The 22053-nt window shown below is 36.2% G+C and overlaps 4 protein-coding genes and 2 long non-coding RNA genes across 6 annotated transcripts; 3 read left to right on the top strand and 3 right to left on the bottom strand.

The window, feature by feature from the left end:
- Positions 1-1639: 1639 nt before the first annotated feature.
- On the bottom strand, positions 1640-3838 carry LOC107942173 (ubiquitin-fold modifier-conjugating enzyme 1). Its single transcript, XM_016875816.2, has 3 exons — positions 3301-3838; positions 3159-3220; positions 1640-1946 (listed from the first exon to the last, which is right to left on the bottom strand). The coding sequence occupies exons 1-3, from the start codon at positions 3631-3633 to the stop codon at positions 1817-1819; spliced, it is 525 nt and encodes a 174-aa protein (XP_016731305.1). The 5' UTR covers positions 3634-3838; the 3' UTR covers positions 1640-1816.
- Positions 3839-6600: 2762 nt separating this feature from the next.
- LOC107942176 (F-box/kelch-repeat protein SKIP6) lies at positions 6601-8084 on the top strand. The gene is made up of 2 exons (XM_016875817.2): positions 6601-7653; positions 7783-8084. Exon 1 carries the CDS (start codon positions 6670-6672, stop codon positions 7645-7647), a length of 978 nt encoding a protein of 325 aa, XP_016731306.1. The 5' UTR covers positions 6601-6669; the 3' UTR covers positions 7648-7653; positions 7783-8084.
- A 1375-nt stretch (positions 8085-9459) lies between these two features.
- On the bottom strand, positions 9460-11903 carry LOC107942174 (uncharacterized). Its single transcript, XR_001695783.2, has 2 exons — positions 11773-11903; positions 9460-10095 (listed from the first exon to the last, which is right to left on the bottom strand). It is a non-coding gene; the product is annotated as an uncharacterized lncRNA (long non-coding RNA).
- An 84-nt stretch (positions 11904-11987) lies between these two features.
- On the top strand, positions 11988-13018 carry LOC107942175 (uncharacterized). The gene is made up of 2 exons (XR_001695784.2): positions 11988-12555; positions 12666-13018. It is a non-coding gene; the product is annotated as an uncharacterized lncRNA (long non-coding RNA).
- Positions 13019-13503: 485 nt separating this feature from the next.
- On the top strand, positions 13504-17585 carry LOC107942178 (putative disease resistance protein RGA1). Its single transcript, XM_016875818.2, has 2 exons — positions 13504-17122; positions 17373-17585. The coding sequence occupies exon 1, from the start codon at positions 13650-13652 to the stop codon at positions 17118-17120; it is 3471 nt and encodes a 1156-aa protein (XP_016731307.1). The 5' UTR covers positions 13504-13649; the 3' UTR covers positions 17121-17122; positions 17373-17585.
- A 318-nt stretch (positions 17586-17903) lies between these two features.
- LOC107942180 (putative disease resistance protein RGA1) lies at positions 17904-22013 on the bottom strand. Its single transcript, XM_041095026.1, has 2 exons — positions 18440-22013; positions 17904-18289 (listed from the first exon to the last, which is right to left on the bottom strand). The coding sequence occupies exon 1, from the start codon at positions 22011-22013 to the stop codon at positions 18846-18848; it is 3168 nt and encodes a 1055-aa protein (XP_040950960.1). The 3' UTR covers positions 17904-18289; positions 18440-18845.
- Positions 22014-22053: the final 40 nt, after the last annotated feature.

Here is a 22053-nt window from a genome sequence, read left to right as displayed (position 1 = left end):
TAAATGTGTCACCAATGATATTGTTCAGGTTATTTGCAGGTATTGGTAGGCTCAATGTGGCACGGATAAAATGTGGGCTATGTTGGCTTCGAGCACTATGAGACAACCGAAATGAATGGAGGGCCTAGGCTCTCGAAATGTTAGACTTTTCAATATAGCACTCTTCGGCAAGCAAATTTGGTGGCTCTTGCACCAAAAGGATACCTTGTGCTTTAGAGTGTTGTCAACCAAATACTTTCCATCAAGTGACATCTTTCTTTGCAAATAAGTTGATTAACCTTTTTTTTTTTGTTTGGAAAAGGATTTATGACTACACTGGATTCATTTATGTCTAGGCTTTTTTTAGCACATTGGAAACAAAAACAAAGCTAGGACTTGATTTGAGGGGAGTGAAGGGTCTTGATGGGAAGGATCTTGTGCATAATGATATTCTTTGCCTTCATTCCATGGTCTCAAATCTATTAGTAGAGGATAGGCCTAGATGGAATGAGGATCATATTTGGCTATTCTTTTGTGCGATAATACTCATGGTGACATCTTGGTCTGGGGACATGCCTCTACAAATGTTTATTCAACAAGATTTGATTATAATTGGCTTTTTCTTTAACTCGATGAGGTTTGGCCCTCAGAGAGTTTTTTTTGTAACTTTGGAAATTAAAAATCTTTCCTAAGATTAAATTATTTGGTTGGAGGTTGAGTTATGAAATTCTTATTGGTCAATGACCTTTAGTGCAAGAGATGTGATTTGATAGAATACTTAGTGCATGTTGTCCGCAACTGTCCTTTTCTCAAAAAGGTATTGATTTTGAGTGGTATTGATGATAACTTATTAAGTGCTGCTTTTTTGCAGGGTGAATTGACTAGAGTTTGCAATGAGGAAATTTGATAAGGATGCCCTTACTAGCCTTTTGGTGGTTCTTTGATAGTTATAGGAGGCAAGAAACTTGGAGATTGTGCAAGCAAATACTACGATTTCTCGGGATGCTTTCATTTGTGCTCAAGCACTCAATAAGGACTTCAGGTTCATTATCGTCTTTGTACGCCGTTGGTACCTAGGAGATTGAAGATCGAGAGACGGGAGGCTCCACATGGTGAACACCTTATGATCAATGTTGACACGGCTTAGAGGGCTAGGGAGCGTGCAATGTCCTATGATGTGGTGATCCGTGTGATTCGGAAGGTATGGTGCATGCTAGTTGCGCATGCAAGGTTAAGGGTGCCTCTGATGCTTTGGCGACCGAGGCAATGGCCATTGTTGAAATCCTTGGGATGGCCCGAGACTTCGGACTTCCGCTGTATCATCATTGTTAAGTTAAACTGTTTAGTTACTATTAACAGACTTAATAGCAATTGTTTGGATTTATCTATTTATGGCCGAATCATTAAAGAGCACTGTATTTTACATGATTGGTTTGCTTATATTTCTTTTTGTTATGCCTATCCATCAACCAATGGTGTTGCGCATTGTTTAGCCCATTAGTCCTGCAGAGCCTTTGCTTCCAAAAAAAAAAATGGAAATCCACTTAGAGAAATTAAAAAAAAAAACTCTCCTAAAATCATATACTAACCCTAACTTTTACCATTTAATGGGAAAAAAAGACTTAAAACACAAACCATGACCATGACTTCACATACAATCTTTGACAAAAGCATTAAATTATATATATATCAGATCATATGTGCATTTAAAAGTACAAAGTCAAGAAGTTTGACAGATAATTTGACACTTTAACAAAAAAAAAAAACACTGTAAAATTGTATAAGCATTTATTTTTGAAACTCAAGGTACACCTTAAAAGTTTCAACAACAGAACTGCTAAGACTCATCCGAAGTGGTCGCATCATCCTTATGCTTGATCATACCAGAATCCACAAGAATGGGAATCTCTGCAGCAAGCCATGGAGCAAGTCCCAAACAAAGTGCATGCGCTATACCGAACCGAGGACTGCACAACAAAATCATCAAATTCAGAAAAGAAGAAACTACTGAGCAAAGATTACAGCATAAACAATATGAATAAGTGCAAAAGGGTTACAACACTGATTATCCTTCAAAACATGGCTCAATCCCGGTTGATCCGATAACAAAAGATTAAGAAACCAGATACGTGAACATCCATTACTTGCTCAATACAAGCCACCTCTTAATGATTTAAAGGAGTATAATGATGAAACATACTGACCCTTTAAACTAGATAAACTGGAAAAAGCAGCCTTCCAACATCGATGCTGCATAATACAAACACATTCAAATCTCATTTTTTTACGGCTCTTTGCTCTATTTGACTTGCTCAGAATTGCTCTCTTTATCTTCCTTTATATGACTCCAGATTATATTTCCTCTAATTTTCAATCTGACTGAACCTAGTTTTGCTGCTAATACAGCTTTAGGAAGAACACAGGTAAAAGTACCATGGAGGCCCCCGTATTAGGAGTCAGATTGCATTTTGCCCCCTCTACTAAACAAAAGGGGCAAATTAGTCTCTATATGTTAGATCAAAGAGCAAATTGGTCCTTTCGGTTAAAAATTTCATTCATTTATATTGTTAAAACTGACTTGGCTGACAAAATAACTAGATAGTGACATGTAGCATATCACATGTGCCTCATGCTGAGGTAAAGTAACCAATTTTTAACAGTAGAAATAGATGGAATTTTAACAGAAAGACCAATATGCTCTTTGACCTAATGTACAAGGACAAATTTGCCCATTTCTTGAGTAAAAGGGGCAAAATGCAATCTAACTTCTAGTACAAGAGCCTCCATGGTTCTGTTACCGAAGAACACAACACTGAAGATTATTTGCTTGTATTGGACAATCATTGAACATACAAAATAATCTGTTCAACTACGAACTCGAAATAGGGGATACTTTACACGGACAAACAGACAATTGGTGCACTTTAACATGGAATTTTCCAACAATGATTATGAACACAGCCAATATGTAATCCCCCTCTACTTGATCAAAGGTTATATTATGCCCCCAATTTAGATTTTGGATGCCAATTCCAATCAACACCCAATAGTTATATTAGCAATTACACACTACAAACACATGAGATAACAAGTTAAATTCTTCTATTTCCTAATATAATCATGAAAACAAAAAATTCAACGAATTAAAACCCAAAAAAAACCCCTAAAATTCAACATACCAATTTTTTGCCCAAAGTGGCTTGAAATGTACGGTCAAACAAATCTTCCCTCCTCTATACATCTGCCATAAAAAAAACAACCAACAATTAATAATCACATCAAAACAAATAACAAAGAAGCAAAAAAATTTAAAAATTTCACCTTCTGAGTCTTGCCATCGAGTTCGGGCAACTCAAGCTCGGGAGCAGTGGCGGGATAAGTAACGGGGATATCAAACTGGAGATCAAACTCGTACTTAAGGAGATTATGGACGTACCAACACTTGCCTGTCCAACGGGTACCTTCGGGATTGGCTGCCGATATACGGAACCAATCGTTATCGTTGGACTTGTTCATCTGGGTGTAGGCTATTAGAGCTCTGTATTCCTCTTTAAGCCTCTGAGTCCATGCCGCTCCGTCTCTGGGGCCCGCCTTCGTCGTCAATAGCGGGATCTGGGTCAGCGTCGACTTCGTATTCGGGTCCCAGCCTTCCATTTTCCGGGTTTACCCTCTTTAGCTAACCCTAACCCTAGATTTTATTCTTGATAGAAGATGAAAAATTGAAGCATCAGCGCCTGTTTCAGTTTGAAAGTATCCGTTAAAAAAGTTCCATTATTTTCTCGTATGTTATTATACCGACTCGACGAGGTTATAATTGGAAATTCATTCTTTAGCATGCAAAAATAAAATAGGTTAAACTTCCTCGTTAGTCACTGAACTTTTCATGTATTTCTATTTTGGTTACTGAAGTTAGGGATGAGCATTTGGTCGAGTCAAAATTTCGAGTTAGTCGAGTTGATGAATCCAATTTTAACAACTGAACTCAATTTAAATTTTTTTCGAATTGAATTGAATCGAGTCGAGTTAACGAATCCTATTATTTATACTCATTGTTGTATTTACATAGTAGACGAAGTACAATATTATTTAACTATATAAACAATAAAATTATTTTACCTTTTAATTTAATGGGTAAATATTTATTAAAACGACATAGTTTTGTTGTTTAACTTAATGATTTTGACTTTAACTTTAGAAAAATTAAACATTTATCAAAACGACGTTATTTTGCCTTTTCTTATTCTGATTTTCGGATAATTTAAATTTTTATCAAGTTTTTTGAATCGAATCGAATTTTACTCAACCCTGATATTGATTATATAAATTGGTTACAAAGATCATAGCCTTGTGCTTGTCGCTGAATCTCTAAAATAACCAAATTGCTGAATCATGTTTGAAACCTTAAAATTTCTTTTTGTATCTCATTACCCAGAAAAATCATTGCAAAAAACAGAAAAAGAGAGAATTGTTTCTTTAAGTCCTAAAAACCCTTTGCCACCTTACAGTCCAAATCATCTTCAACCCTCACCATCACTATAGCCCTTCACCCATTACCTTACGAAAATCTACGTACCCTCATTACCATCAATTTCCAAAGCTCCACCCCCATTACTAAACTCGTCACCATTTCCCTCAATCTTCACTAACTCCAAATTCCAGCACCACCACTCTGCTCGCTCCTTCATATCGTTTAAACCTTGAACCCTCACCAACCTAACCGATAGCTCATTACCTTTTCCATTTATAATATCATTTGGCCCTCTCCATCACCATCTCAACCTACGGCTCTCACCACCAAAAGCTCCTACAAACAGCACTCTCAAAATCGCATCGAAACCCACCACCTCTTGTATCAACGTGATTGAACCATAGTCACCATCCCAAAATCATACCCCAATTCAACCCAACGGTAGAGTTAACGAAGTGACCAAGCTATCGTTTGGTGGTTTACCACTACGTTTGCGGCTAGGGTGAACAAAATTCAATTCGAGTCTTACCTTTGAACTGTTTCTTCCTCCTCATCAGCAATATTGAGTCTTGATGGATCATCTTCTATCGTCTTTGTCTTGATAAACCTTTCTTTTGGTATGATTTGAAACCTTAAAATTTTTTGAACAAAAACTTTCTTTTATTGATAGAACAGAAAAAAATCCTAAGACTGCTTAGATTAACTTAAAGATTTGATATTTTAAAATCATAGAGAAATATTATTGCATTTATGCCGACTTTGAATCAGAGTTGGTGAACTTATATTTAGTATGAATTAAAAATAAAAATAAAAAAATATATTTATCATTTAATTTATAATCATTCAGGAAAAAGGTCAAATTACCAATAAAAGCCTTTTTTTTAAATTTATCGAAATGGGCCGATTTTTTGATTATTTATCGGAATGGTCCATTTTCCGGGAAATCGCATCCACGTCAGCGCGATGTCAGGAGACGTGTCAGAACATCGCGTCCACGTTAGCGCGCTTTACTTACGTGGACACAAATCGCGCCTACGAGGACGCAATTTGCTGACGTGGATGAACAATTTATGTTTTTTAGCTTGGAAAACTTTGAAAGGCCATAACTTTTGGCTCGGTTGTCCGATTGAGACGATTTTTTTATTTAGAACACCTTTTCGAGATCTACGCGCTGACAAATAGCTGAAGGCGGTTTGCCTCAATTTTCATCGAAAAAGATCCTTTTTTGCCCCTAAATTTCGATTTTTTCGGTTTAAAATTGAATTTTGAAATATTCAAATCATTATTTTCCTTATTTATTTGAAGTAAACACCGGATTTTTTTACAGAATTGTTGTATTATTTTTTCTGATTTGACACATGTATGGAATGGATCCGATAAATCGTTAGAACGTAAGTAATATAATTAAGATAATAACAGTATTTCTATAATATGTCAATTAATTAGTTTGGCTTAGTTGGTTAAGATACTTGCTCCTTTCCCTTAGTATCTTGGTTCAAATATTGTTGGTAACAATTTTGAATCTGTTTTGTACTTGTTGCTATTGATGTAATATTGAAGAGTTAATTGATTAAAAAAATAAATACAAGTACAAAAAGATTCAAAATTTATTTTTTCAAAATACCGAAAAAGCCCTATATTTTTAAAATTTATCGAAATGGGCCCAATATTTTATTTTTTTGACCGTTGGGTACTGTTCACTCACAGGCCGAAATCGCGTCCACGTCAGCTCGAAATGCTGACATGGACGCGATGTCCTGACGCGTACACTGACATCGCGCTGACGTGGACGCGATTTCTCGAAAAATGGACCATTCCAGAAAATAATTAGAAAATCGGCCCATTTCGATAAATTTTGAAAAAAAAGAGCTTTTATTGGTAATTTACCCCAGGAAAAAAGTTTTAAAAATTATTCATGCGAATTTTAATATTAGAAAATGACCTAAGTTTAAACCGAATTGGGCCCGCAACACATAACGGGCTTATATGGTTACGGCTTTAAAATAGAACCCAATAGTCAACTCAAAGTTAGAATGTTCTAGAGAAGCTAAACTATGCTAAGGTCGGGGCCATCAGATCGGATTGCAAGAAACGTGGAGCCCATGAAAACCGCAAAACTTATTGGCCCCAGCAACAACACTCCTATCTAGAGCGAAAGGCCATGCATATCATCCCATTAGCCAAAAACTAAACCCTAAAACTGAAAACAAAGCAGGTGAACCATGAGCGGCAATACTCGTAATTGCTCGAGTTACTTTGATGCGCGACAACGATATGGAGAGATCAAGGGCTTGTTTTTCCTCGATGAGACACAGCGCGATACCGAAGGTAAACGCAGGACTGATTTGCACTTTTTGGATCTGGAAAGAGGTGAAATCTCTGACGTTTTGAGTACGACGCCACCTGATGTCCCTGTTGGTTCCACTGTGGTTACCTGTGGCAACCACGTTTACACCATTGGGGGAACGATCCTTCAGGGTGGTATCCTTCATTCATTAAACCATGTTTTCCGCTTTGATTTTAAGCACGCTGAACGTGGGTGGAGAAAAGTTAGTTCTATGCTGTACCCTCGGGGTCTTCCCGAGGCTCTTGCTGCACAAGGAAAGATTTACGTCTTCAAGGGATCTCGTGATTGTTTTGGCGAGGTTTACGATATAAGTGGGGATAGTTGGGTTCCATTGTGCGTCCCTTCTATTGCGGAATATTCAGAAGTAAGTCGCCCTGTTCTCCTAGATTCTTCCCTATCTCGGATTTTGGTGCACTTCTCTGGCGATAGATATAGATCTCTTTACGCCTATTACTATAATGATAAATCATGGGTTTGCCTCGATCGAAAATTTCCTTACTGGTCTCCCACAGTCGGAATCGTGGGCAATGTGCTGTATGTTTTCCATGAGATTTCTGACGACATCTGTTCTTGGAAGGCGTATGATGTGCAGGATAAGAAATGGTTGCCCGTCAAGTGGTTAACAGAATTTTCATTATATCAACCATTCACTGCCCCTGTGGGTGCCCCTCTGATTCATTTGGGCAATGACAAGTGGTCTATGGTTTGGCGCAGCATTACGCTTAATTGTTTTGAGTACCTTATATTCAGAATGTGGCGCAACGGGCATGGAGGGATTTATGCAGCTGCAGTGGATGGATATAGAACCTCTGCTTCATTTGGATCCGTTAATCCTACAATATTGATGCCCTAAATGAAGGTTAGAGCCCCCCCCCTTCACATCATAATTATTTCTATCCTTGGAAAGTGACTGATTATGCATTTGCCAAATGCTGCTTGTCATTATATTTGGTTTTGCTCTAAATGAAGATTTCCCCCCCTCTTGTAGGCCTCAGCCAGAAAGCATTGGTGTATAGAGTTGAGTCAAGACTCACGTTTGATGGTGAAGGAAAAACTTTGAAGACAATGTCAATTATCTTGGTTGAAACTTTGAACGAATTGGGTACTTTCATTTGGATACCCAGACTGACACATTGACGAAGCATAAAAAAAAAACAAGTTAAAACTACAAAAGTAACATCTGACTATATACTGTTCTCATTTTGCAGTCCTTTTCACTATTATTCACTTCTTTTAAGGTCCCTTCTATATATAATCAATTAACTAGTAATATCACCGGTTTGATTTTTTATATAATTAATTTTTTAATATTTTATTTTTATTTTTAAAATCAAATAAAAATTTAATTTATATATTTATGTCTTGTTTTGTTCGTCATATTTGAATAAAACAACTAATTGAATGAATTTTAAATATGTGCACTCGAATTTTTTTTTTTAAATTGATGGTTGCTAAATGATGATTGAGTGGTGTCGTTAATGGAATGATGGTATCATTATAGAAAATATGTTATTTTCGTACAAAATTTTACACCTAAATTATTTTTATATTAAATCGTTAATTTTGAAAAAAATGCCAGAATCTGATATTCAACCTCTGTACTTGAATGGTCAATTTTAAATACGTTTTCTTCAATCTTTCCATAATGTAAAACATATGTTTTTTTATTCATAATTGGTTGGTTCTTATGTGGTGGACCTTACTATGAAAGACACTCCTGTTCTATTTGATTAAGTCAAGTCGAATCGATTTAAAAAATTTTGGGTTAATTGAGTTGATAATCCTATTTTAACAATATAAATTAATTTGAATTTTTTTAATTAAAGTGAGTAAAAAAATTTCGAGTTAACTAATGTTATCATTTATACTCAATGGGTAAACATTTATCAAAATAATATAGTTTTGTCTTTAAACTGAATAGTTTTGACTTTTAACTTTAGAGAAGTTAAATATTTATCCAAATGGCAAAGTTTTGTATTTTCTTATTCGGATATTTAGATAATTTGTGTAAATTATATTTGAGTTAGATCGAAATTTTGATTTTTTATTCGAGTTGATCCGAATTAATTCAAAAATTGAATTTTTTGATTAAAATTTTCGAATATTGAATAACTTGATTAATTTGAACGGTGTAATTTACATTGACAGTGCCAAAACTATTTATACAAGCACTAGCACCAAATGCTAGTAAGAATGATTAGGGCCAAATTTATTTATTTTTAAAATTAGGACGAAATTGATAGAATGTACAAATATTAAACAAAAAACATTTTTATTAAGTCAATAAAAAAAGGTTACATCAAATTTACGTTATCAACTTAATGGCACCGCAACTAAAAAATTTAATTTTGAAAACTTTAACGACTAAATCAAAAAAAATTTTATAGTTGGATGATGAAGAAACACTGTCATAATTGAATGACTATTCATGTAATTTATACTAATCACGTCATCCATCCTTTTCAAATTTAGTGGCACTAAAAATTAAATTTGAATAGTTTAATGATCAAATTAAAAATTTTTATAGTTCGATGTTTAAAATAGAAACATATGAAAAATTCAATAGTTTAAACAACAAAATAATATTCAAAGTAAAGAAATGATTTTGATCAAGTAAATCATTTCAAGCCATAAATTTATAGATATTATGAAATAAAAAAAAATCAACAATAACTATACTTTCTAGATTAAGAGGATGGAAAAATTATTGCAATTTTTTTTTTCTTTTGCTTTGGAAACAAATATTTGAATTAATTTAAAATTAAAAGTGTAATATCCAATTTTTGACCCAGCCCAATTAAGTCTAAAGCCAAAATCCCAGCCTAACCCTAAGCAGTGACTAACAGCAGTTTGGGCGCCGCACGTTGCCCCCACGTTCGGCAACATCCACGTCGCTCACGTTCAGCCCTTCGCGCGTACCTGCAAATCACGAACAACAGCAAGCAAAATGGAGAGGATAGCAATTTGTAAACGGATTTGGCTATAAAAAGCCATTCAAAATTTTGTAAAGGGGTGAGCAAATTTTTTTTTTACTGAAAACTGAAAAAGAAATACCAGAGAAAGAAAAAACATTTTGAAGGTGACGAATTTGGGTTTCTTTTCCTTGCTTCTTTTTACTGTTTTTATTCTTTTATCTTGTTTTTCTTTGATTTCTTTGAATAACAAAAAGGGATAAGGGGAAAATAGGAGGGCTTACTGTTTTTTGGAGGCGATTGAAGGCCGCTTTTCGCCGTTTTCTGGTGGGAGTCGGAGCGGCAGAGAAGGGGGCTTTGAGAGAATTTGCGGCGCACCAGAAGAGGGGCTGAGGAAAAATGATTTTAGGGTTTCAAAATTATGTGTATATAGGTCGTAAAAACGACGTCGTTTAGGGCCTGTTTCAGAGGCTCCAAAACGGCGTCGTATTGATTGTACCCGCATGCAACCTGATCCGACCCGAGAAAGATCCGCGTTTCTTTAAAAAATGGACTATTTTTTCGATTAGTCCTCATGATTTATGGTGTTTTAAAATTAACTTATTTATTTATTTTAAATTTCACCATGCATTTTTAATTTTGTTTCAAATTGATCCAAAACCGCGCAGTGCTTTAGGCCGAGTTGGAAAATTTCTCTTTTGGTCCTTTATCTATTGCACCTGTTTTAATCTACCCCTCTATTGTTTTTATTTTCAAATTTAGTTCTCCATTTCTGTTTGATATTTTAATTTAGTCCTTAATTTGTTTTTTTATTTTTATTATGTTATTATTATTATTATTTATTTTTAATTATTACTATATTATTACATGTATGTATGTGCGCGCATATATATATATATATATATGTGAATACATATATTAAAATTTAAATATATATGTAGTACGTTTTTTTTATTACAATTCTGTTTTTTTATATATATTATATACGTATCATACATTTTATTATCACTTTATTTTTCTTAGTTTTATATACATATGCATATATATTTTTATATTATTTAATTTTCGTATCATTTTCTTTATTTTAAAGAAATTCAATTATATACGTTTTTTTAAATATATATATATATATGTATATACATTATTCATAAGTATTTAAATATATTTTTTTTGCATTTGTCTCGCATACATATGCACACATTTTCATATTTTTATAAATAGATTTTACTTATATTTTTTATACCTATACATATTTTATACCTCATTTTCATAATTTTTATATATACGTTTAATGTATGCATAGGCATTTTATTTTAAAATTTACTTATATGTCATAATTTATTTTGTATACACATAATTTAAATTAAAATATTTGTTTCACATTGCATTAATATTTTAATATACTTTAAAAAATAAATATTTTGGTTTTATCAAAACATTAAAATTATTTTTTATGATTCGAAGGTTTTCAAAATAAAAAATGATATTCAAAGTTAGGGATTCTCGAGGAAAATTGAGCCCTAACGTATAATCGAGAATGTTCGTTATTTAAAATATAAACAAAAATCATTTTCGGGAATTCAATATGCTATGTCCTAACGCATTGGGCATGACATTATTTTCTCGAAATGAAGATTTTCTTTAAAAAATTTAATTGAAAAGTGATATTCAAAATTTGGGGATTTTGAAAAATTGTACCCTAACGTATTGGGTCTCAATTTCTTCGCATGACTTGAATAATTGATTATCCTTTTCAGATTTCAATATTTGAGTTTAACAAAATCTTTTTAATTTTCGACACCAAGACATTAGATAATCAATTTGGTACCGATTTTTGGGCGTTACGAGGGTGCTAACCCTTCCTCGTGCGTAACTGACTTCCGAACCCGTTTTCTCAAATTTCGTAGACCAAATTTGTTTTAAAGGTGAGCCGGTCACACCTAAATCACGGATCGGTGGCGACTCTAATTTTTGTTTTTAAAGTCGATAACATATTTTTGTTTTTCAAAAAAAAAGTTTCGACAAAAAGTAATAACTCCATGAAAAAATATTAATAATTGACAAACCTGGTTGTAAGTAGACGTTTTCAATTTTCCCTCTTGGCTCTGCATTGAACACCTAATTTCTCCTTGAAAGTTGTTGATTGTGTGTCTCTCAAGGCGGGCACCAAATGGTTCCTTGTTTGCTTGGGTTCATGCCATTTGTAATGACACCATGTGGCACTGCCTTGCTACATGCTAATCTGCCTCTACCCTTCTGGTTCCCCTTTTTGAGGTGAGGAATTTTGCCTGCACGCAGAAGGTTGTTAGGGCCACTTTCAGCGGTGGACGCCTAAAAGTAGCCTTGTATGCTGATGTTTGGTTCTCCTTCCCAAGAGTGGCTAGAAGCATGATCGACCCTTTCACCTCATTGCTTTGATTAGCAAACCCATAGATGGAGTTAGCCTACTTTACTTGCTGCTTGTCCAATTCCATTTGTTGAAAGGCTTTCACGACACTGCCAATGTAACACACTTTCACAATTTGAGTATCCTGCCAACATTAGTCGAAGAAACTACACCACTGCCATGCAGACATGGAGGAGTTGATCACTTCCAGTCATGTATTTGCAGTCACAAATTGAGATAAAAATTAAGAGCCAATGTTCCTCATATAGCTCTTATATTAATGCAGATCCTTCATTCCCGATATGTTTCCTTTGGCAACTTGAAGCTGCATCCTTCTGGCCATATGGATGGGGGAACCTACGTCCATTCCTTCTGGCCACACTCCTCGTCTATCCTTTCTGCTCCGGTGGGGTAACCCTTGAAGCTGCATCCTCATGTCCTGGTGCCAGATTTTTTTCACCATGTGAGATCATCTAATTCTTTATAAATTTACTTATTTCAAAATTAAATTGTTGACTTTTATGAATAAGTTAGTCATGTAATTTATTAATTCACATAATTACTTGGAAGTAGCCAGGAAACTGGGAACCAGATAGCAATGGCGTGGCGGCTCATCAAGTCTTCCAATTCCAACCAAAAGTCTCCACTTCCCTACGCCACAGGAAATTTAAAGGATAAATTCTGCTATTAGTCCCCATATTATGCGTTAATTATGGATTTAGTCCTTATATTTCAATTTGGTCATTTTCAATACTTATACTTTTAGAATTTTAAAATTTTGGTCTTGCCCAAATGGTAGCTATTAAAGCTATTTATTTTATTTTCAAAATGTGATGCGATAAACGTATTATTGTATGTGTAATGTGATTTCAGCTTATTATTTCTATATATTATTCACAAGAAAATAAGTTAATAGATTTAACTTTTGTCGTTTTGCATTAAGATTGAACCTTCGGATTCAAAAATATAGAACTAAGAATAATACAATTGAAGAACATAAACTAAAACTACAACTTTACACATAATACAAGATTAATAGTAGAATTTAACCAAATAGATTTAACTGTTACCATTTCGTCAATACTAAAATTTCAATATTTGAAAAGTACAAGGACTAAAATCAACAAATTTTAAAAGCACAGGCAAGGTTTTTAGAATCGGAATGGTGGTCGAATTGGTCTGGCTACCAATTCGTAGTCTGGACGGTTCAATTAAATAAATCATTAAAAAATTTATAAAAATATTAAAAATCAATTCAACTGCTTTATATCGGTTCATAACTCAACCGGTTTGAAGTCTTTCTCCAGACTAATACCTTGGTAGAGTCTTGATCCGATCTAGTTCATATAAAGGTGAATATAAGATCTAAAATTGATCAAATTAAATTAAAGGCAGGAAATCCATATCATACTCAAAATACAGCGTCTAATATCAAAATTTTACCAAAGTTAAACGTTTCCCCGACAAGTGAGAGTTCCTTCTCTCTTGATAGCACCAAATATGAACAATCAACATTAAAATCCATCATCTCCACTTGTTTCAAATTTTTTTTCACTAATGGCCGACGTAATTGTATCTCCTCTTCTACAAGTAGTCTTTGAAAAATTAGCCAACCCTTTAATAAACGAGATTGCCAACAGACTTGGCCTCAAAAAAGAGGTAAAGAATCTTCAAAGAATCTTATTCATAATTCAAGCAGTACTTGCAGATGCTGAAGAGCAACAATTAACCAATAAAGCTCTCACAATTTGGTTAACTGAACTTAAAGAAGTTGCTTATGAAATGGAAGATTTGCTTGACGAATTCTCTCTTCAATCTATTCAATATAGGGACCATAGTACCATTGCTCAACAGGTACGTTCTTTTATACCTTCTTTGGTAAAAGCAGCTGATTGTATAGATTTATTACCCAGATTAAAACAAATCAAGGAGACATTACAGGTTTTAGCTGAAGAAATGTCTAGTTTCAATTTGAGTAATAAGGGTATTAGAAAAAGAGGGGTAAGGCAAACTGGGTCTTTTATAGTTGAATCAGAGGTTTTTGGGAGAGAAAAGGATAAAGTTAGGGTAATAGAAGAATTATTATCAAGCCATAATGGGTCTTCAATGGGGGATGTATCAGTTGTTTCCATTGTTGGTTTGGGTGGTATTGGGAAGACGACACTTGCTCAATTAGTGTATAATAATCCCATAGTGGTATTTGATTTGAAGATTTGGGTTTGTGTTAATGATGATTTTGATGTTGGGAAAATCATGGTTTCCATTATAGAATCTGTTAGTAAAAGTAGATGTGATGTTTTGGGGATGGATGTATTGCAGCTTAGATTACAAGAATTGCTTCTCGGGAAGAGGTACTTGTTAGTGTTGGATGATGTTTGGAACGAAGACGACGTGGAATGGGAGAAGTTACGGATGTCATTGAGAAACAGTGTAGAAGGGAGTAGAATTGTTGTCACTACACGTAGTAAAAAAGTGGCATTGATAATGGAATCGGTGTACACACATCAATTGGAAGGTTTATCAGATGATGATTGTTGGGGTTTGTTCAAGCAACGAGCTTTTGGAAGTAACGGAAAGGAACATCACAATTTGTTTCCAATCGGTAAGCAAATTGTCAAGAAGTGTGGTGGTGTGCCTTTAGCTGCAAAGACTTTGGGAAGCTTAATGCGATTCAAACGAAACGAAAGAGAGTGGTTGATTGTTCAAGAGAGTGATCTTTGGGATGTATCCCAAACCAAACATGGAATTTTACCGGCCTTAAGATTGAGTTATAGCCACTTACCATCACATTTGAAAGCTTGCTTTGAGTACTGCGCAATATTTCCTAGGAATTACATAATAAAACGAGAGAAGTTAATCCAGTTGTGGATTGCAGCCGGTGTAATTCAATCACCGGAAGGAAGAAGGTCATTAGAATATTTGGGAAACGAATATTTCGAGGATTTGGTATGGATGTTTTTCTTTCAAGACGTTCAAAGGAGTGGAAGTGGCTACATAACCCATTGCAAGATGCATGATCTTATTCATGATCTTGCACAGTCAATAGTGGGACATGAATTCAAGAGGTTGGAGCATGATAATATGACAGAAGATCTATCTGAAGTTCGTCATTCAACGGTGGTTTGTAATTTCAACTTATATACAGTCCCTGAAGCTTTGTATGCAGCAAAAAAGTTACGATCACTCCTCTTATTGCTCCCAAAAGGTGACCTTGGAGAAGTTCCTAGTGAAATTTTTTCAAGTTTTAGACATTTGAGGGTCCTGGATTTAAGTGGTAGTGGCATAAAAAAGCTGCATGATTCGATTTCTTCCACTATATTTTTGAGATATCTCGACATCTCTAACACCCATATCGAAAATTTGCCGGAAGGTATCTGCAACCTTCGTAACTTGCAAGTGTTGAACCTTTCCGATTGCTATAATCTCACTGCACTACCATGTGATGTAGTCAAATTGTATAAACTGAGACATTTGATGATAAATGGCTGTGAAAGACTCATTACAATGCCCCCTTGGATAGGAAAACTTGAGTACCTTCGAACATTGCATACGTTTATTGTTGGAACTGGTGAAGGTCAACATCTTAACCAGCTGCAAAATCTAAACCTTGGTGGAGAGCTTAATATTAGACAGTTACAGAATGTACGGGATGCAACAGAGGCAATGGAAGCTAACTTGATCGGAAAACGAAACCTTCAGTCACTGAGTCTATGTTGGGAAAGTGATGTTAACGGTCTAAATGACAGCTTTTCCAATGATGACTGGCTAGAAGTGCTCAACCACCTCCAACCACATCAATTTCTTGAAAAGTTGTCTATCAGAGGGTACCAGGGAATCTACTTGCCTAGATGGATGACCGTTCAGAAACCAAATATAATTGAACTCAAGTTGATTAACTGCCATAGATGTAAATATCTCCCTTTGTTGGGAGAGCTTCCCCGCCTTAAGGTCCTGTACTTGCAAGGGATGGAAGCGGTGAAAAACATTGGAGCCGAATTCTATGGAGAAAGCACGGGTAGACCGTTCCCTTCATTAGAAGTGCTAACACTAATAGATTTCCCTTCTCTAGAATTCTGGTGGGGTTTCAACAGGAGAGAAGAATTCCCTTCTTTGGTCAAATTGACAATCAAGAAATGCTCCAAGTTGCAAAACATGCCATGGATGCCATCGCTTCAACATCTGGAGCTGCACAGCTGCAACGAAATGGTACTACGGTCGGCATCTAACCTGACTTCTCTAAGCACCCTTGTGGTAGCGGATTTTGTAGAGCACTTGATCTTCTTGGAGAAGCTGCTCCAAAACAATCCTCTTCTCATGTCTCTTAAGATTAGTTCTTGTCCAAAACTTCACTCTATCCCTCCAAGTTTAGGGAAACTCACCAGCCTGAAATCATTAGCAATTTGCTGGTGTGAACAGCTACATTCATTACCTCAAGGATTGCAAAATCTTACCCTGTTGGAGTCCCTGGAGATCATTGAATGTCCTAGTCTTGTTTCCTTGTCTGAGGATATACAAGGCCTGCGGTCCCTACGATCATTATCAATCGAGATGTGCAGTAATCTCAAGTCCTTACCAATAGAGTTGCAGTTCCTTACAGCCCTTGAGCACTTAACCATAATGTACTGTCCAAATTTGGCTTCTCTACCTGACAGTTTCCAACATCTGTCGAGCCTCAAGAGTTTATCGATTTTGAACTGTCCAGAGCTGAAATGTCTCCCCAATGGGTTGCAATATGTATCTTCAATGCAGAATCTAGAAATCCGCGGCTGCCCAGGTCTGCTCGCTCTGCCGGAATGGATAGCAGAGCTACCCTCACTTAGATCTTTGGCATTATCAGATTGTCATAATCTAAGTTCCCTCCCAAGTGGTCTGCAATCTGTTGTTTCACTTCAGCATTTGTCTATTCTAGAATGTCCAGCTCTGGAAGAGAGGTGCAGGAAGGATATTGGTGAAGATTGGCCTAAAGTAAGCCATGTTGCTCATGTCTATATTGGATCAAGAGAGTCCCAAGGCAGCTCATCTCATTAAAGGTCTGCAAAATTTCCTTTCATTGCTATCTGTTTTGCCAGTTCTTTACTTTCCATTTCATGCATGTATTATGTATGGATGCGTGCGTGATGTGTATGTGTGTGTGTGCATGCACGTGTGTGTATATATGTATGTATGCATGCATGCATGCATGTATGTGCATGGCCATGTGTGTATGTATGTATGTACAAATGTATATTATTTTTATCTAGTCTTACCAAGGGTTTCTTTAATGTCTTGAACAAATTGCAGATTGGGAACTGCAATTGCTTGCTTATTAATGTAGTTGAAGCAAGACCAACGAGTTCAGCAATGGATGATGTTCTTGTAGATATTTCTTTAGAAATAAATTACTACTGTAGATATTTCAAATATCAAGTGTAAAAATTTGAGTCTTGGTCCTTGTACTAGAAGTGAGATTGCATTTTGACCCATCTATTCGAAAAATGTGCAAATTAATTCTTATTTGTTAAATCATAAAGTAAATTGATCATTTTTGTTAAAAAGTTTCATCCATTTATACTGTTAAAAACTGACGTGATTAATAGAATAACCAGAAAGTAACTTGTGGCGATGTCACTTTTACCTCATGCTAATAGTAGAAATTGAAAATTTTTAATAGAAAGATCAATTTATTTTTTGATCTAACATACAAAGACTGATTTGTTCACTTTTTAAGTACAATTCAACTATTAATACAAGGGTCTCTATAGTACTTTTATCATCTTTTGTGTGTATTTACAAAGTGAAAACTTGGCTGCATAAAAAAGAAAGAAAGATAGGTACAGAAATATTATCATATTGATAATAATTATTTTCACATATTTCCATAATTGTTTGTATTACATATATAAATAAGGAATGATTCAACTTTAAAACAATTAGGCAAATGGGAAGACGAAGTTCATTGAAAGTTTAAAACCCAAAAACGGTACATACGGTGGGCCGAAGGCAGCAGTACAAATGATTCTACAGGCAACCCCGAACGAAAACTCATGCCCATTACGCACACGATCATCTCTTGAAAGACACCTTCATGCATCATGACTTTGTACCAAATGATTTTACAGTATAAGTGGATCCATACTCTCTTTGTATCTTTATCAATTAATTCAATGGGAGAGTACCATTTACGAGCGGCATTGCCGGTTCAGGGTTGCCGTACTTGTCTGCAAGTTGGACAAGAAGAATTCATCAGTTACAAAATTTGAGGAACCCCATAGTTATCAATAGCAACAACACAGTGGAGGAACAAGGAAAAAAATAGAAGATAATAGAAAAAACTAATGAGATGCAAGGGCAGAATGAAGTTGACATACCAACAGCACGATCAGGTTTTTGTTTGTATTCGACATTAACGCGATGAGCTGCTAGCAACATTATTAACTTTCCCGAGCTCTGGTGATCCGATGTAAATATGTGGAATATGAGCTATTTTGGGCCAATCCTTACCTACGTTTTTCTTGCAATGCTCTTCAAGCCTTGGACATTCATGAATCGAGAGACGCTGAAGGGTGTCCAGGCTCTGAAAAGCTTCTGGAAGTGAGTTCAAATTAGGACAATCTGATATTGCCAAAGACCTAAGAATCGAAAGATCTGCAATCCACCCTGGCAACATGTGTAAACCCGGACAACCATGTATTTCAAGATTTTGCAGTGTTGTAACATGTTTAACACTTTCGGGCAAAAATGATAGCTCCGGGCAGCATAAAATGGACAAACTCCTCAGCATGGAAAGGTTATGCCACTCAGTTGGCAAACACACCAGAGACAGTACATGATGGTTAAATGTTCGAGAGAAGTAAGATGTAGCAGTCCAATGGGTAATGATATTAGGTTACTGCAGTTCTCGATGGATAAATATTTGAGGGAAATTAACCCATCGATATGCTGGGGTGAAGTAGAAAGGCCATGGCATTCACTGATCTCTAGAGACTGCAAACAGGTTAGATTCTGCAATTGTTTTGGCAAAGATGAGAGCTCGTCACACCAACGAATCGTCAAAGATGTTAGGGACACAAGGCTCCCCAAACTCTGTGGGATGCAGCAAAGGTTGGGACAAGAGCTGACAGTTAGAGACAAGAGATTAACATTGTTCCGAAGCAAGTTATCCAATAGAATTAACTGTCCATTAAAGCCACCAATGATGAGGACAGATAGCGAGGTTATATTTCCTGCTGACATTAATATAGATTCATTGCAGCTCTGCAACTCTAAATGCCTAAGCGCTGCAAATCGCGGCATGTTCATCAACTTAGGACATTTATTGATGATTAATTTGACAAGGGAGGGGAATTCTTCACCTCCACTTATACCCCACCAGAATTCCAGATCAGGGAAGTCTATGAGGGATAACTCCTTTAATGATGCAAACAATTTCTTCTCGTTTTCCCCGTAGAACTCTCTGCCTATATTCTTCACGCAATCCATTCCACGCATATGGATGATCTCTAGTACTGGAAGTTGACCTAAAGCAGGGAGATGTTCACATCTTTTGCAGTTCATCAACACTATTTTAGTTAAAACAGGCAGTGAAGGAGTCTTTATCCAGCTTGGAAGATGGATTCCTGGATACCCTTTTATTGACAAATGTTTGAGATTTTTTGATGGTTGCAAGCAGTCAAGCACGTTCTCACCTAATTTGGAGTTAGAATCGTTTTGAACATTCAAGTCCAGCCGCTTATGATCATCACCCCATGACAGCTCCAGTGAATGAAGGTTTTTCATACCCAAGATTACTGCTGTAGTTTCTTTTTTCACATCCTCCAAGTTCTTGACCGTCAGCTCACCCCTAAGCTGCAGCCTCGCCAACTGTTTAAAGTTATCGGTCTTGTTTGATATGATAAAGATCGGCAATGTCTGAAGATGAAATAGCTTACCAATGTTGTCCGGCAAGCAAGTTAACCTTTCACAATCATTTATGATCAGATGTCTTAGCATGTACAATCTAGCTAAGTTACTTGGCAGACCAGTCAAATCAGAGCAACCTGAAATGTTTAGCACCTCCAATTTGCAGAGGCTACCTATAGTTTCTGGTAATGTTGCAATAAAGGTATTCGACAGGTCAAGGTACCTCAAATGCTTCAAGCAAGAAACTGTGCTTTGCAACCTTTTGATGCCACTACAACTGAGGTCTAGGACTCGAAGGTTCAGAAAATGTGTAAACAGCTCGGCTGGGATTTCACCAGAGTCACCATTGGAAAACAAAAAGATAAGAGTCCGTAACTTCTTTGCCTCATACAAGGCTTCTGGAATGGTACAAGATTCAGAATGGCAAACTACAGACGAGTATCGAACTCTAGCTAGATTTTTCGGCAGGCAACCACGTTCAAATATGAAAAACTCTTCTCCAGCAACAGATTTTGCAAGATCATGAATGAGATCGTGCATTCTGCACTCAACTACATTACCATCGCTGTTTTTCTTCACTTCTTCAAACAAAAACATCCACATTAATTCGTTAAAATAATTGCTCCCGCTGTTCTCAAGAGATGTTCCTTCTTTACGTGATTGAGTGCCTCGCAAAGGGTATTGGCAAGACTGAATTAAGCCTTCCGCAATCCAAAGATGGATTAACTTCCCTTTCTTGATAACGTAGTTCTTTGGAAAGATCGAGCAATACATAAAGCATCCTTTCAGATGTAGTGGCAAATGACTATAACTCAACCTTAAGGCAGGTAATATCCCATTTTCGCCTTCACAAACATTCCAAATCTCATTTTCCTGCACAGATAACCATTCATCTGGCTCTCTTTTGAACCGCATCAGACTCCCGAGTGCCTTCGCTGCTAAAGGAACACCCCCACATTTTCTCACTATTTGTTTTCCAATAGGCAACAGGTTTGCGTAGTCCTCTTGATCATTTGCGAAGGCACGTTGCTTGAACAAACCCCAACATTCATCATGACACAGACCCTTCAAATGGTGAGAAGACATTGTTCCCATAATTGCAGCAACCTTTGCACTTCTTGTTGTGACTATGACTTTGCTTCCCTCTGCACCTAATTTCAGCAAACTTTTAAGCTTATCCCATTCATCAGCATCTTCGTTCCATACATCGTCTAGTACAAGCAAATATCTTCTCTTGAATAACAAGTCCCGTAATTTCGACTGAAGAACATCCATCCCTATGGGATCATCACACCTTCTCCTAGTTGCAGATTCTACCATCAAATTAACAATCTTTCTCACATGAAAATCATCATTAACGGACACCCACATCCTGAGTTCAAAATTTCCCATCACCCTTTCATCATTATAGACCAGTTGAGCAAGTGTGGTTTTACCAAGTCCCCCTAAACCCACTATGGGAATAACTGAGACAACCTCATTGGCTCTACTTTCAGCAGTTAACTGTAGCATGTCTACTATCTTTTCTTTATCTTCTTCTCTCCCTATAACTTCGGATTCAATCACAAAAGAACCAGTTTCTCTTTTCTGTTGACTTTTAATCGCTTTATCACCATCTTTTCTCTTGAGCTTGAAATTAGACCTCTCATCCAATAACACATCCAATCTCTCCCTAATCTGTTTTAGTTCAGGCAACTTTTTAAGATATGTTATGAAAGGTCTCAAAGAAGGAACAATGTTTGTCACCTGTTCAGTCAAGCTATTATCGTTTTCTTGTATCATCGCTTCAGGACCAAACTCTTCAAGCAAGTCGTCAGGATCAAAAGCTACCTCTCTAAGCTCACTTAACCACAACTTTGAACTTTTGTCTGTAGCTTGCCACTCTTCGGCATCCTGAAGAACAGTCTGGATAGCGCCCAATGTGCGTTGAAGCTTCTTGATTTCATCCTTGAATCCACATCGATCTGCAATCTCTTTCAGGAACCGAGAGGCTAGCTTTTCAAAGACAACCTGCAGAATAGGACACAAAACTATCTCCGCCATAATCTTTTCACACTGCTGGTGAGTTAAAAAGGTTTCAAGC

This window comes from Gossypium hirsutum, chromosome D06 (genome assembly GCF_007990345.1).
Source record: "Gossypium hirsutum isolate 1008001.06 chromosome D06, Gossypium_hirsutum_v2.1, whole genome shotgun sequence".
Classification (NCBI taxonomy): domain Eukaryota; kingdom Viridiplantae; phylum Streptophyta; class Magnoliopsida; order Malvales; family Malvaceae; genus Gossypium; species Gossypium hirsutum.
The sequence above is the reverse complement of the archived record's forward strand: the minus strand, read 5'-3'. Positions and strand labels throughout refer to the sequence as shown.

Excerpts from the sequence above, each read along its gene's own strand:
- LOC107942176 (XM_016875817.2), top strand. The coding sequence starts at position 6,670 with ATGAGCGGCAATACTCGTAATTGCTCGAGTTACTTTGATGCGCGACAA.
- LOC107942180 (XM_041095026.1), bottom strand. The coding sequence starts at position 22,013 with ATGGCGGAGATAGTTTTGTGTCCTATTCTGCAGGTTGTCTTTGAAAAG.
- LOC107942173 (XM_016875816.2), bottom strand. The coding sequence starts at position 3,633 with ATGGAAGGCTGGGACCCGAATACGAAGTCGACGCTGACCCAGATCCCG. Across the intron at positions 3,221-3,300 it reads TCGATGGCAAGACTCAGAAG|ATGTATAGAGGAGGGAAGAT; the intron begins GTGAAATTTTTA and ends TTTTTATGGCAG. Across the intron at positions 1,947-3,158 it reads CCACTTTGGGCAAAAAATTG|TCCTCGGTTCGGTATAGCGC; the intron begins GTATGTTGAATT and ends TTTGTTGTGCAG.
- LOC107942178 (XM_016875818.2), top strand. The coding sequence starts at position 13,650 with ATGGCCGACGTAATTGTATCTCCTCTTCTACAAGTAGTCTTTGAAAAA.